At 46.1% G+C, this 16229-nt stretch overlaps 2 protein-coding genes across 2 annotated transcripts in view; both read left to right on the top strand.

Annotated features, from left to right (window-relative positions):
• The window catches only part of LOC135816138 (small ribosomal subunit protein eS24-like), a 48976-nt gene that overhangs the window by 25886 nt on the left and 6861 nt on the right, over positions 1 to 16229 (top strand). The gene's annotated exons all lie outside the window — the stretch shown is intronic.
• LOC135816135 (neutral alpha-glucosidase AB-like) lies at positions 741 to 16150 on the top strand. The gene is made up of 18 exons (XM_065329515.1): positions 741 to 945; positions 2225 to 2455; positions 3393 to 3569; positions 4233 to 4408; positions 6840 to 6936; positions 7165 to 7281; positions 7905 to 7983; positions 8303 to 8473; positions 8633 to 9398; positions 9687 to 9745; positions 10068 to 10252; positions 11936 to 12000; positions 12289 to 12365; positions 12669 to 12743; positions 13288 to 13401; positions 13920 to 14029; positions 15005 to 15111; positions 15587 to 16150. Exons 1-18 carry the CDS (start codon positions 845 to 847, stop codon positions 15691 to 15693), a joined length of 2814 nt encoding a protein of 937 aa, XP_065185587.1. The 5' UTR covers positions 741 to 844; the 3' UTR covers positions 15694 to 16150.

Genomic DNA, 16229 nt, shown 5'->3' with positions numbered 1-16229 from the left:
TATATTGCCGGCATGCCAGAACGGTATCTAATATTGACTGAGTACGAGGTCAATAGGAAATAAAAGCCGAGTAAAAGACCGAGGCGAAGCCGAGGTCTTTTACGAGGTTTTTATTTCCTATACTGACCAAGTACGAAGTCAATATTAGATTTATCACGACAAACAGTCCGTATTTCAAATTCCAGAACGATAACCTCATGGATCCCGGTTTTATGATTGCACAACCGTTGCACCACGGCCTACTCATGCAGTGACAATCAGGGAGTAGTACAATATATATGTATTGTACTACTCCCTGGTGACAATGCTGCACTAACATGCTGTACTGACATGCTCGGAAAGCTCATTTAGGCACCGTTCAACTGCGCAACCCCTAAGCAGTCAAATATAAGCAGTCAATATAGCCCTAAGGAATGAAATATGCAGGAATATTTGACTGCTTAGGTATGGCAAAAATCTATGTGATATAATACAGCATTGGGTATGTGATATAATAATAATACTGTATCAAGAACTCTTGATAATAATAATTATTATTATTATCAGAAAGCCAATCTGGTGCCTGGTCAAAACAAACTGCCGCAACCTCTCGGTCGAACATGCGCCGCAAAGCATTCGGCAAAGTGTCAAACCGCCAACGCTCTCACCATGGAAACGTATTTGTGTGGATTTTTACTGTTTATTTTCGTGATCATTATTTTTTTGTTCCATCGATCCATCGCGATCAAGTCGATCGACGACGTAGAGTTGTTTGCATTGATTGTCCTTGATCTGAGAGTTTGATTTGGAAAGAAAGTTGCTTTTGATTAGCAGAACGTTGCTCTGCGGCTGGTGCAACGGCAGAATGCACGCGTTGCACCTGATCATCAGCGCCTGTGCTGTTGCATCTGTTATCGGTGTGGATAGGAACAATTTCAAGACATGCTCGGAAAGCTCGTTTTGCAAGTTAGTAATTATAATATTTTCTGAAGGCTCTCTCATGGTTGTACAACTCGGTTTTGTTTAGTGGTCTAGTTCTCCGTTCTTATTCTCTTGGGCCTTTCATCGCAAGAAATCATGGTCATTAGCATTGACGTGCTAATCGTAGCGCTTCACTCCTGTATACTGCACTGCGATTTGCACTGCGATTTGGTCGAGGTCATTCCAATGACGCATACATCTCGAAGTGATCAAATACTACATGTACTAGCATGTGGGTGGCATTACGGTGCTCAATAATAATCTACCTTGGAGAACCCTCCCCAGGAATGTGGAAAAGCTGTACCGTGTAGCAACTTCAAATTTTGAAAAGACTCCCTATGCAATGATTCAAGTGAAGCAACTTGTTCTTTATAATTCTATGCAAGTAGTAAACTTTGGTAGAGTGACAAGAATGCCACTGTGGCTGTCAATAATAATTTGAAAGGCTACATTCCAACAGTTCTTCAGGATTTCTTTATTAGGAGCCAAAACTGGCCCCAGCGGGATGCACTGGTTTATACCCAGGCTTTAAAAGGGTTTGGCATACTGTACCGTAAAGTAAACTCGACGTAAGATTATGAAATTAGACACCCTTAGGCGAGACCAAAAAAAATTAGAGATTCCCGGGCCCTCCCGCACCAAAATCGAGCCAAAGCCATTTTTTTTTTTTTTTTTAACAGTTCATACATGTACAGTACTGATCGTGTGAGTAGATCTGTGACGTGGAGTCACACAAACCCGAGCTTGTACGACTCCCAGATGTACAGATCAGGGTCATCGTTGGCCGAAATATAGAAAAATTGAACCGGTAAACCGCGTACGTACCTGTTGTCTGTAAAAAAATTGAACAATCTCAAGCGCCACGAACCTTTCTGCCGGTTGCCGCCGAATTAGTCCTTTCGCTATCATGGCAATGGGCAAGTTCAAGGTTCAAGGTGTGTGTGTGTGTGTGTGTGTGTGTCTCTCTCTCTCTCTCACACTCTCTCAATCGATCTCTCTCGAATTCTCGAACTTTGTGCCTGTGTCGCGATAAGATATTTGGTATACAGTCATCAGGGTTCTAGCCAGGTCAAAATAGTAGGTGGGGGGGGGGGGGGGGGGGGACATGTTCGACCATGTATAATAATCTTGTTGGTGTGTGGATAGATTGGTGAGAACTTGGCTTCAGTTATTCGGAATATTCACTTAACCAACCGAGGTTACGGTCCGAGGTTGTCGGATTACTGACACACTACTATATCATATCTGTATTTGTGCACCGCAGGAGAAATAGAGATCTTGAACCCAAAGACTCCAGGTTCCATGTCGTGCCGGGAACAATTAACATTGGCAGTGGCCGAGTGACGTTTGAGCTGCTCAATGATGAAGCGTCGTTTGTTGGCGAGGTCATCACGTTGGTCGACAACACAGCTCGCTTGATGATCAACGAGAAAGCGCCATTGCACCCACGCTATGTCGTAAAGGATTCCCTTGACGGCGAGCCCAAGACCGCTCCGTAAGTACTAAGGCTGCGTCACAACTAGATTGCACTTGTACGGCTTTCTGCTGTGTAACTGCAAAGTGGACCTCAACATGCTGTTCACAAGTGTAGCATGCACTCACGACTCATGCAAGTCGCTGGGCCCTGGTGTCTGAAGTATGTTCAAATTTGTTCTTGATTGTAGAGGCGACGGCTCGATACCGGAACGGGTTGACAGCAAAATTGTGTAGACCCAATCCGATCATCAGTATGGATTGCTCACTCGAAATATGTTTGTGGAAGGAAGCTGGCATGTTGAAGTTTGCGCTGAGGCCAGAGTCGATCAATCTGAGCCCCTCCTTTGTGTTGGCCCTTTGGCTCCAAGTTGCCCTCAATTTTTGGTGTTTACAGAGGTGGCTCCAAACCGGACACGTTTTAGAGTGCCCGTCAAGTTCACTCTGGGTCTGAAATTAGGTAATTGCTATGGCTCCACGAAAGCCAATACAGAGCACCAATAAGCCTTGTATGTACTTCCATTAGTTTTCATTGGTATACGGTTCTTTATTGGCGAGAGGCGAGCCGCTGTTTACCTGCGAGAAGAAGTTGATTTTTCAAAAGACGTAAAACTCAAGTCGCAGTGGGAAGAAACACGTCGAAAACTCAAATGCTTGGTATGGCGCTTCTGGTCATCGCAGAGCCATGGAATTTTGGCACTGAGTAAAACACATCGTAGTCTCACTGTGACATACGTTTCTAATCAAAATACCAAAAGAGAAAGAGAATATTTAGACCGTTCCGGTTTGCAACCTATGTCCTATTTGAAACCGTCTCCTCTACTGTCTCAGTCATACTTTATTTTACTTGGTGTAGGAAGCTGTCTTCTTCCCGACATACCGTACTGGACTGTGTGTGTGTATGTGTGTGTGTGTGTATGTGTATGTGTTTCCTTTTTCTCTTGACATTATCTCTTCAGTTTGAAGCTGGAAGAGCAGACCGATGCTTCCGTGCGTGTTAACTTTGGCTCGGAAGGCCGTGCCTCGGCTGTCATCGTCTTCAAGCCGTTCCGAGTTGATTTCCTGATGGACAAAGAGATTGTCACGTCGCTCAACTCCCGCGGTCTCATGAACTTTGAGCACTATCGCAAGCCAGCGTAAGGATGCCGGTGTTTGGTTTGATTTATTGCATGGAGTGAACACAGAAAGTGATGATAGTTCAATTTGTTCCGTGCAAGTTCCTTGCTTGTTTGACATTCTCTGTGCTGAAAGCGGTTTAGTTGCCTACAGATCTGCTTGTAGTATGATGGTGTGCATAAAGTTAAACCTGGCATGGCGACCACTCGGATAAGGCGACCACCTGTCCAAGAAGATCACTGCAGCCAGAACCAAGGGATACCATTTCTAGTCAAATGACCCTGGATAAGGAGACCACCTGTTAACAGAGACCACATTTTGGAGGTCCCTTGAGCGGTCGTCTTAGATAGGTTTCGCTGTACCAGTCTATTTCTGCCCAGTCCCAGGGAGGGGACGCTTCTTTTGGTTAAGTGGCGTGATATGTAGGGCACTTTGTCATTGTTCTTTAATAGGGGCTGCAGTTTGTTTTGGGGCATAGCATGTGTAGCAGGTCACGTCTGCAGATGCTGTTTCTTCTTTTGTTTAAAGAAAACTTTCTGAAGGTAACCCGTACTGTGCTCATCATATGTGGATGTTGCCTTATACGTACTCAATTGTTTGTAAGAAAACGTTCTAAAGTTGACCCGTACTGTGTTCCTCATGTGTGGACTTTTGTGTGTACGTACTGAATTACTTGTATGCAGCCTCGTCCAGCACGATCCCCCTGCACCGACGGAAGCAACAGAAGAGCACCATGAAGGTGAGGAAGGCCAGGAGAACCATGAGCAACCACCAGCCGAAGAGCACCAGGCACCTCCGGAGCCAACTTACGAGGACTGGACGGAAACGTACAAGTCGCACACCGACCATCGGCCCAAAGGTATGACTGTTATTCTCCTGTGCTGAGATTGTTATGGTGCTGTGCTACAGCTGAGATTGTTACCAGCCTGCTGAGGTTAGCGTGCTGTACGTCTTTCATTTCCTCATGTATCTCTATCACTGCTTGGGTAAATAATTGATAACATCAATGCTGAATGTATTGATCCACACTGAATTATATTAATTCGGTGCCAAGGATACACAGTTGATTATGTACGCCACCTGATTTTAACCTTCTCCCAACGTATGAAGTAGCGATATCAGACGAAAAATCTAACTTGAAACCAGAGGAATGAGTGATATACCAATCGAATCAGTATCCAAAACGCTCCGTACTGGTCAAATTTTAGGTGAATCCAAGCTATGGAAGCGGTATTTATACGCCCTCGAAGTAGGATGACAGGCACCCGCCATTGTCGTGCTGAGGGATGCACCACTGCATACAAACAGCAAGAATCGATGGCACAAAAGCCGTCAACTTGCCCAGTGCGTCATGAGCGGTTGCCATGGGGAACAAAGTGCAGTGCTGAGGGAAAGTGCAAAAATTACGACGAATCCGTACTCCAAGCAACAAAATTAATTAGTTCGTCTCGCCATGGACGGCAAAGGACAACACCTTGTCGGAATCAAGCATTTTTGTTTCTCTATCGCAAAGCTACTAATGTAGTATCGAACAACTACGCCAGTGAGAATCCAGGAACATTGGGACGTGTTTTGTACAGTTATTTTCATCGTTCACCTTGCTCTGTTCCAAGACCAGTCCATTCGATATCGTGTCGATTTGGTTTACCTCGAGCTGCTTAGCCAGAGATGATCCAACGCACAAATCACGTTGTTCCTCTGGGCCTCTCATCAGAACTGAAACCACTACTTGAACACGCACGTAGACCACTCATATGTACCCTGTTCACATAGGTGCGCACAAAAAGATCAAAAAACTATGGTGCGCAAGCAAGCACGGCGACCAAACTTTGCAAGAAACTAAATTCAAGGACGCGGAAGACGATGGTGAGCGAATCCAAGGCGTGCACCGATGCGCAGGGACCGAAAAAGCCAAACGAAAATAACCTACTTTGGCTCAACGGCAGCTTCGCGAAAACACAACGCAGATTGCTAGTTCAAACTCTGAACAGGGGCTTTCTCTTTGCTCTTCGCCTTCTTCCTCTCCAAACATTTCAAAAACAAGCTTGGGCTGCTGTACGAGTCCATGGAAGTATGCTGCTTGGACGCCCACGCGATTTTTTCAGCCTGGTGCAGGATCATGGTCGTGTGCCACGCGTGACTGTAGCTGGTATGGTCAGCCCTGCGACACGATTTTAGGGCGATTACGTAACCACTCTGACATCTCTATATGAAGTGGCTGGTTTAAAGGGGAAGTTAAGGCAAAAATTAAAATTTCACCAGTTGTAGTCTTCGGGGTGATGAGTCGAATGGTCTTGGTCCGAGAAAGCTGAGACGCTCCCTTCCTACTTGAATCCCAATCGAACTCGCGCACTTCCACCGAAACTGGGTGACTGCGCCCTACTAGATGGGGATTTGTATGCAAAATGTCACTAAAAGCGCCATTTCGTTCTTATAAAAGCACGGATGACTGCGATTGGCCCATATGTTGTAGTCTTTTGGACGCTGAGTCGACTGGTTTTGGTCCGAAAAGGCTGCGATGTAGCGTTCCTCCTTTATTCCCAATCGAACATGGTTGAACAAGCGGTCACGTGCTCCTGCGTACACCAGTCACCTGGTCACCGTGCCTGCAGGGTACAACTTACTAGCCTGTTTGACCTTTTTGGGTGCAGTCCTGTCACTCGAGTTGAACCATGGTGTGAAAGTTGTCGCCTGCTGGCGTGGTGACCTGGTGATTTGTGCACCCAGGAGCACGTGACCACTTGTTCAACCACGTTCGATTGGGAATAAAGGAGGAACGCTGCATCGCAGCCTTTTCGGACCAAAACCAGTCGACTCAGCGTCCAAAAGACTACAACATATGGGCCAATCCCGGTCATCCGTGCTTTTATAAGAACGAAATGGCGCTTTTAGTGACATTTTGCATACAAATCCCCATCTAGTAGGGCGCAGTCACCCAGTTTCGGTGGAAGTGCGCGAGTTCGATTGGGATTCAAGTAGGAAGGGAGCGTCTCAGCTTTCTCGGACCAAGACCATTCGACTCAGCACCCCGAAGACTACAACTGGTGAAATTTTAATTTTTGCCTTAACTTCCCCTTTAAAGTCTTGATTTTTGCCTGTCCTACTTCCTCAATTTGATTGTGTTGGCTGCGGTGTTGCTGATTGTGTGTGTGCGTGCGCGCGTGTGGTGTGTGTGTGCGTGTGTGGTGAGTGTGTGTGTGTGTGTGTGCGCGCGCATGTGTGTGTGCGCATGTGTGTGTGTGTGTGTGTGTGCGCACGAGTGTGTGTTCTTGCGCAACCGTTGTGACCAGGTCCGAGTTCTCTTGGTATGGATATCTCCTTCCCCGGTGTGGAGCATGTTTATGGTATTCCAGAGCATGCTGACTCCCTTGCACTCAAACTGACCAAGTAAGTCACCTGTCTAGTACACTAATCTCCTGTGCACCCTGTGGTAGTGCCTTTAGGCAAGCTTCTCTGTACTTGTACTTATTGAAGGCATGCATGGCTTGTGCCTGCTTGTATGGGTTTGTGCCTTGACGTCCCTGTTTTGTATTTTTTGAACTTGACGAAGTGAGTGATGCCCGTGTATTGTGTGTGCTTGTGTCTGTGTGTTGCGATGGTCCAATGGTGTTGCAGGGGAAATGGCGCCCACCATTCTGAGCCATACCGGCTGTACAACTTGGATGTGTTTGAGTATGAGCTGAACAACCCCATGGCCCTCTACGGCTCCATTCCCGTCATGATGGCACACAAGTAAGTGTGATGTGTGCTATTGCTAATTTCACATAAGAACACAGGGTACTCTATGCCTGAAGACTGCTCTACACCCGAGGCAGATCTTTCTCACACAGTAAGGGGAGAGGAGAACAATTCCTTGCAACTCCTAGCATGTTTTACACACGTGTTCCTTGTTACTCGTGTATGGACGTGAAACTAACTTAGAGTCGCACTTAACCTTTTTACGCTCTCCTTGCAGTTTTGCTGCTTTATTCATTTGTGCTGTTTGGTTGTAATAGAGGGTATTTACTATTTACCAAGTGTTTGGTCAAGATACTTGGGCCGACTGAATGCTGCCCGGATGTCGAGATGCAGTAGCTTTCCTGATGTGAAGTGATTTGTATGCAAGTGCTGTACAGTAATGTACTTACAATGTTGTGGATTAGCACTTGAAGAACACTTCCCACTGGTCCTTGGTTACACCGACGGCCTTTTTAGAATATTAACGATAGAGAGAGAGAGAGAGAGAGAGAGAGAGAGAGAGAGAGAGAGAGAGAGAGAGAGAGAGAGAGCACTATTGTGTGCAAATTCAGGTCTACATGTATTGACAGTGGTACTTGTTCTGTCTCTTCGCTGACTGTTGCCCTACAATGCTGTAGTGCTCAGCACTCTACGTCCGTATTCTGGAACAATGCCGCGGAAACGTGGATTGACGTCAGCAACTCCTTGGCTAAGTCTGTAAGTCCTGAAGTAGGTTCCTGTCCTGGTGTGCTGCAACATTACTTACAGAAGCACGCACGATATGAGAAGTTTGTGTGTTCTGGACCGATACTGTTTTTACACCTTCTGTCTTGTTGTTGACAGTTATGCGCTGTGTGCATAGTGCTTGTTGAGTGTTAGTGAAAACCATTGTGCATTGGATCATCATTGCTCACTGCTGACCGCCACGTAGTGCCCCTGCCTGCATGCCTGCTTGTCTGCCCGCCCAGGTATTCATGTATTTATGTTCTTGTGCGTGCCTGTGTGTGCCTGTATGTTTTTGTCCTCATGTGTGCAGGGAATCTTAAGTATGCTGTCCTACTTCCACGGTAGTGATGAGACACCGCAGATCGACACACACTGGTTCTCGGAGAGTGGCATTATCGACGTGTTTGTTATGCTGGGCCCCAAGCCGCACGACCTGTTCCGGCAGTATGCAGCACTGACTGGACCAACACCTCTTCCACCAGTGAGTGCTCTATCCTAAACTAGCCATGTTGTTGCTTGTGATTCTGTCACATGTTGGGTTCAGCATTCTGGTATTGTGTTAAGTTCTTGATTTTAGTGAGCTCATGGCCTATCTGTGCTGTTTCTTGTTGTTGTCGTTGTTGTTCTGAATATCATGCAGATGTTCTCTATTGCATACCACCAGTGTCGCTGGAACTACAATGATCAGGAGGACGTGTATGGTGTGAATAAGGGATACGAGGATCATGATATCCCAGTCGACGTCATCTGGCTGGATATTGAGCACACTGACGGCAAGAAGTACTTCACCTGGGACGTTGCCAAATTCCCCAACTCCAAGGAGATGCTCGACAAGCTTTGGTCGTACGGACGCCGCATGGTCACCATTGTCGATCCTCATATCAAGCGCGAGGATGGCTATCACATTCACTCGGACGCGTCCTCTCAGGGTCTGTACATCAAGAATCACAACGGTGGAGACTACGATGGCTGGTGCTGGCCCGGTTCATCGTCCTGGATTGACTTTACGAGTCCAGACATTCGCAAGTGGTGGGCAGAGCAGCTGTCGCTCAGTCGCTACTCCGGCTCCACAACCTCGCTGTTCACGTGGAACGACATGAACGAACCGTCCGTCTTCAACGGTCCCGAGATCACCATGCACAAGGATGCCAAGCATCACGGAGACTGGGAACATCGCGATGTTCACAATGTCTACGGTATGCTCCAGCCACAAGCCACCGGCGAAGGACAGGTTGCCCGCTCCGGCGGCCGCGATCGTCCTTTCGTTCTGTCGCGTGCCTTCTTTGCTGGATCTCAGCGTTTCGGTGCTATCTGGACTGGTGACAACACGGCTGATTGGGGACACTTGAAGGCATCCATGCCCATGCTGCTCTCTATTGGACTGACTGGTCTCACTTTCGCTGGTGGTAAGCCTATGTTTAGTGTTCTTTCAGTAGGTCTCACTACTACCTTTGTAGTATGCTGTGCATGTGCTTGTACTGTCATGTACTGTGTGCCGGTACGTGTAGTGACTGTACATGTATTCTTGTTCATATAGCACCGTCAGGGTTGCTAATTGGTGGAAGCAAGAGCTGAAATTAACCGACTACTTAGAAGTAAATGAATCAAGGCAATTGCTGTGCAGGAAGCGTGTACTTCAGCTGAATTGTGTGTATCTGTTTCCTCTGCGTGTGTGTGTGTTTGTGTCTCTGCAGCTGATGTTGGTGGATTTTTCAAGAATCCCGACTCTGAGCTGCTGATTCGTTGGTATCAGGTAAGCATTGCAATGTTTATGGTCTGGGCATCCAGGTTAGATTGTTGGTGTTGTAACTTCAGTCGTTTGTTGTAGTGACTTTCATTGTGCAGATAGCCACCATAAACATGGTGTTACCCCAAATCACCAAGCTATAACTTGATGAGAATCTGATGCTATACATCAGAAGTTCTGCTTATGATTCTCTGCTCCAAATTCTGCTCCCTTCCCTGCCTGGTTCTTTGCGGGTGACGCTGTCCTCTGGTCATTCATGCTGTAGCGTGTGTGTGTGTGTGCATGTGTGCATGCGGGTCGGTGTGCATGCTATCTTACCATGCTCTAGGCCGGCGCCCATCAGCCGTTCTTCCGTGCCCATGCTCACCTCGACACTAAGCGCCGTGAGCCGTACCTTCATGACGAGAATGTGATGCAGCGCATCCGCAATGCCATCCTCGCACGTTACTCTAGGCTGCCATTCTGGTATACCCTGTATTACCATGCTTCTAAGACTGGTGTACCCACCATGAGGTAAGAGCAGCTTGTATTGCATCCGTCAACTTTTGAATCAAGAACAAAAATTTGTCAATTTTGCAGTAGGGGTGAAACGATTAGTTCGAATATTCGAGTATTCGTTCGAAAATCTCAAACGAGCGAGTATTCGAAATTTTGCACTCGATCGTTTTTTTTTTTTTTTTTTTTTTTTTTTTTTTTTTTTTTTTAGTACAGGTAGACTCCCTTTAATTCGAACCTCAAATTGCCAGGCCCTAACTTCGAATTATCCAGAACTTCTAATTATCCAAATGCAGCCCCATGCACTGATATGTATGTCAAAATGCTTCATTTTGACATCTTCATTTTCTAGTGAAGAAGTTGTCAGTCACTGCAGCTTTCCTGAAACAGTTTCAACGGAAAAGAACTGCGCTGCCTAATCCACGTCATGAAAGGCCGTCGGACAGCAGCATGTCATTCAGACATTCTGAAGAACGGAAGTGGAGCATAGGCATAGACTATATTTACGACAATAGTGTTTTTGTGCCCCAACATCTCCTCGCACGAGCTGGCGCGGCAAGAAAGGCCATCGAGATCCGCGAAGAGAGTCAGCCACCTGGAAGACGTCGTCTTCAATCAAACCTTTGCAATTTCCCTCGCACGGGCTTGAAAGAAATTCCGAGAGAAGGTGGGTTTCTTGAACGCTATAGTCGATCCTGCAGCGGACCATCGATCGATTTTTGAGCTACTCTTGGCTAGAGAAGGAGAAAAGAATGAACTTCGAATTACAAGGATAGCAACTCAATCTCACTTCGAAATAAGCATTCAAAGGACATAGCCAATGTACTGTAAATAGCTCTTCTGTACGAAGACTGGGTTCGAATTATCCAACCGGCGCACTTTTCGTACTTCGAATTATGCATTCGATTTTGACTTGAAGTGACTTGCAGAAGATCGGTACGACGAAAAAGTTCGAATTATACCGTGTTCGAATTAGAGGGAGTCTACCTGTACTGGCCTTTTATTTTTCAAAAACTTCTGTTGTACTGCTCATCGACTGGTATGCATGCATTATTCGTGCCTTTGAGTCAGTATTTTATGACTTGGACGATGCGATCACCACGGCAAGTAACGTTATTTTGTTTTGAGATAATGAAAGTACTGGTGAAAATCGTTACTTTACACTCTGTACAAGACGTTGGCGACTTTTGTTCTATGTTCACAGATAATTTCTTCCGAATTGCTCAAGAACTCACAAATCTAGCGCTTTTGAATTTCGATAAAATACTCGAAATAATCGGATACTCGATCGAATACTATGAATGAGTGATCGATTGGTCAAAATAGATACTCGTTTCACCCCTATTTTGCAGTCATCAGGAGTAATGCCATCATACATCCTTGCACTGACTCGGTTATTTGTGAGCAGGACTTCAGAGCGTACGGAATGGGCATGTTGAGCCGCATGCAACTGTGTTTGAGGATTTCTTGTTCTCCCCAGGGCACTGAGCATGATATCATTACTGGACACTCGAATGCCTCTTATCCGGGCTTCTTGGTCTCACCACTACCCATATCCCAGTACATCTCATTCACCATGTAGCGTATCATATTGACCAGTTTATCGTCTCTGCATACTCAATACGGAACAAAAATGGTATCAACTGTGTTTTTGCTATGGCAACCTGTTTGTTGTTTCTTGGTTGCTCTTGCTCGTGCTAGGCCTCTGTGGGTTGAGTTCCCAAGTGAAGAAGCAACATTCTCCCTTGAAGAGGAATACCTCATTGGTGAGTGATCCCGTTTTCCCCTGGGTCTGTTGTCTGCATCAGCCTTTGCAGTTGATAACATTCCAAACCATCATCAGTTCAGAAAATATTCACCACCAAAAGACCCAACCAAGCTGTGGTACCAATTTGCTGTGAGCATAACTTCAGTATGCTATGCACTTCAGCAGTTGGGTATACCCCAAGGTTTTTCTCTACAGCACTCTGTATGTTCTACTTCTGAAGTATGTTCTTCCATACGATTGTAACAGCTGCTTTGTGTTTTCTTGGTGCTTGTGCTATTTTGGTTAGGTTCTGCATTGCTAGCCAAGCCTGTCACCGAGGCTGGTGTATCATCCTGGGATGTGTACTTGCCTGGCAAGGATGAGGTATGCTTTTTGGCTATACAAGACACGCACACACACACACCAAGTGAAACACATTTTGGTTCATCAAAGCGGCTTGTGGGATGTCGGTAGCAGTTGAGATGTTAGTGTGCCTTTTTCAGTTTTTCTATTAAACGTCGTTGGGGTTAGAAAAACATCCTCATGTTGTATTGTGTGTAAATGTGAAATTAACGTTGTGACTGTCCCAGTCCTTTGTGCATTGTTTCATTTGCGGCGGCTGTGATGTCACCAGTGTGAGTGATTGTGTGTTTCTTGTTGCCACTGTGGTATTCTTGCACACTGCAGGTATGGTATGCCACTGATGACCTGAGCCGCTACACCGGAGGACAGACCATCACTCTTTCAGTCACACTGGACAGGGTAGGTTGCCGTGCGCTTTTCTGTGTCCACTCCTATGCTGAGTGATACCAAGTACATGTACAGTCATATACATGCATTAATAGGGTCACTTTCCACTGAGTATCCAGGATTTGCTATGGACTACGAGTGATAATTGGAGTTCTGTTTATGCTGCAACGGCTCTATGCCTGCGATTCGGTGCACCTGCTAGTCTGTCTGCCCTGCTTTTCCACTGTATTCAACTATTAATTTTATCACTGCAGTCTGGCTGGTCCTGTGAAAGCTAGGCTGAGGGAATGAAATGGCAAGGCTTACTCAAACGACACACAAAGCACGCATGCACGCATTCGCAAAGGTGCATCTAGGTACAAGTGCTGGCTATTTTGTCTGTCTTTGAGTTTTTGGTCCAGCTGCTAGTACCCTTCTGTGAATTTTCCGTTCTGGTTGAAGTGTTTCACGAACAGAAGCTTGTTCTAGTGCTGTGTGTGTGTTGTATGTCTGTGCGTATGTGCTAAACTCCAAGCTCCATTGTGCTTGTTCTCTTTTATGTTCCCCTCTGCCACAGATTCCTCTCTTCCAGCGTGGTGGCAGTATTATCCCCACCAAGGAACGCATTCGCCGCTCTACGGTGCAGATGTTAAATGATCCTCTTACTCTAACCGTTGCACTCAACAACCAGGTCAGCTCTGTCTCATCTTGCAGTGGAGCTCATCCATTATGCACGCACTGGCAACGAGTGTATTGTGAAAACCCAAGTCACTTCCGAGGCCTACTTGGCTATTGCAGTCGACTAGATACGGTTGTGGTGCGGTTTTGAAGTCATGATGACTAGGTGCTCTACAATAGTAAAAGGATGGAGGCTGCAGTGTTGTGTCTGTACTAGCCCTGAAAAGGTTGTGCTGCTGATTGCTTGCAGTTTGCTGGGGTGTGTGCGTACTTATCCATGGCCAAAGACATGGACATTTTTTTAAAGTTTACTTTGCCTGAAGCGAAGGCTTATTTTGAAGGACAGCTTTGAAGCTCAGTTTGCTTAGTAGTTCAAAGTCAGGTTTAATACATCCCTTCTGCTTATGTTAGATTTAGGTTTCACCAGTTCGCTCCATTTAGTCTAGTAATGCTTTTTGCAGATGAACTGGTGTAACAGATTGTTCTAACAGGACACCTCCTGCATGTGCATCTGCTGCTGCTTTCGAACAGGGCTCGGCCAAGGGCGATCTGTACATGGATGATGAGACAACGTTTGACCACCACTCTGGCAAGTACCTGCTGCGCAACTTTGAGTTCACTGCTGGCAAGTTTACATCCAGGTGAGTGGAGAGTTATCGCGTGCATGGTATGCCTTGTGTGCTTAGTACAACCGTCATGTATTTGATACTGTACTTCTCGCGCATATACCGGCAAGCGCGTACGCTTATGTCCGGACATAAGCGCACCCCCTAATTATAAGCGCGTGTGCTTATATGTGAGCACGATTGGTGAAACACCCGGGAGCTGAACATACCACTAAGCATTGTGACAACGCCATTGTTTAAGACACAGACAAACCTTTAATGACAAGAGCATGTGCTTCTACCCGGATATGTTTACTCGGCAAAAAATTATGTTGCAGCAGATTTCGCTTATAAGCACATGCGCTATATGTGGGGAAGTATGGTAATACGAGTGTAAGCAGCGGCTCACTTTTTGTTGAAATCATTTGTAGAATCCGGCAACATGATTCCATGGGTAATTGTTAATGGTAGTTTTTCGTATAAGTAACTTTTTACCAAGAACCAGTAAGTCAGTCTCCTCCCTTCAAGTTTTTGCTCCTGTGTTCCCTCTCCAGATGTGTGCACTCAAGTTTTGGTGATGGTATACCGTATTTTTCCGGTTGTAAGTCGACCTTTTACGACTAAAAATAGAAGGAGAAAGGGTGGGGGTCGACTTACAACCGGGATTCGACTTATAACCGGGAACTATCAGAATCTTACAAAAAATTACCTGCCCTGCATGCATGAGTGCACCATGTGTACACACGTTTGCCAGTTTATTGGCCTTTTTCAAGGATTGGGACCTTATACCCTCCAATAAGGAATGTTTACATGATTTGTTGATGTGTTAGTAGCAGGGAGTGGTTGGTAGTGCTTCGTTGGGTGAAAACTTTAAAACGCAGAATTGAGACCTCCGGATACGGGGGTCGACCTATAACCGGGGTCGACTTACAACCGGTAAAATACGGTAACTGGTTTTGCCTTACTGACCCGTGCTGTGTTTTTGTCATTTGCTGGCTGTTGTCCACATAGGAACGGAGATACTGCTGGTTCGTATCGCTCCGAGTCCTGGGTGCAGCGTATTGATGTGATTGGTATCACGGCTCAGCCTGCCACCGTTACACTGACGCTGAGTAACGGTAAGGAAGTCATCCATACTGCTACTGCCACCGCTGTCGATGCTGCTGCTGCTGCTGCTGCTGCTGCTGCTGCTTCATGCTGCTGCTGCTTCATGCTCTTGTCTGTTGCAGTCGTTTGTTTCAGTTGTTGAGAAGTTGCAGCCAGGTGTGTACATGTGGGGGTATTTGTGGTTTTCGAGTGTGGCAGTATACTACGTAGCACGTCCTGACTTTTGCTTTCACGCTCAGTTGTTCCAGTGTCATGCGTTGCCGTAGGTCAGTCCTTTACACGCACATACCGTAAAGTACATACACACAAGCACACACATACACATATCAAACTGATGCCAGTCTGCTTGCATTCGCAACAGTATTTAGATGCCACGTTGCAGAACTGCTTAGATGCAGCTTCTTCTCAGATCATGTTAGAGGTTTGTGTATGGATCACGCTAGTCTGGTGTTCTCCTTGGTTTTGGCTCTGTGTTTCCCGCAACAGGATCCCAACGTCAACTGGCCTTCTACTTCAACGCCAGTCATAGTCGTCTTGTCATCCGCAAGCCTGATGTTAACATTGGCGAGGACTTTGACATTGTTATTGCCTAAAGCCCAGGCGGCCCTAGTTCTGTTTTAAATTTATTTCCTGGCTGTGGTGACTTCCGTTCACCAGATATTTTGCTGTTTATTGTGTTTCTGGGCAAGTGCATGTGTGTGTGTGTGTGTGAGTGAGTGAGAGAGAGATGGACGGACGGCAGACTAGGAGGAGGAGAGCGTGATGACCCATGTTAATAACTGGGTTTGCATTATCGTTCTGGCCTTGCGTATCGTTGCTCACCCATTGGCCTTGTTGCAATGCATGACTGTACTGTACTGTACTGCCATACGTCCACTCTTACACACCATTATCGTTACTGCAACTAACCCAATAGCGCTTGCTGGCATATTCAATGCATCTTGCTATGCCCATCTTTGAGACTTTTCTTTTTCTTTTTACGCAAAGTACCCAATGCGTTTTACTTTTAATGTAGAAAGGAGAGAAAGCAGAAGATGAATATGCGACATACATGTATGTTGTACTGTGTTTGCAAGTCTGGTATGTCGAAGAATTGAAGTGCATGGACTGGATGGTCATTCACCAAAAC

The sequence above is a fragment of the Sycon ciliatum genome, chromosome 4 (assembly GCF_964019385.1).
Source record: "Sycon ciliatum chromosome 4, ocSycCili1.1, whole genome shotgun sequence".
Lineage (NCBI taxonomy): Eukaryota > Metazoa > Porifera > Calcarea > Leucosolenida > Sycettidae > Sycon > Sycon ciliatum.
This window is presented reverse-complemented; position numbering and strand designations above follow the sequence as displayed.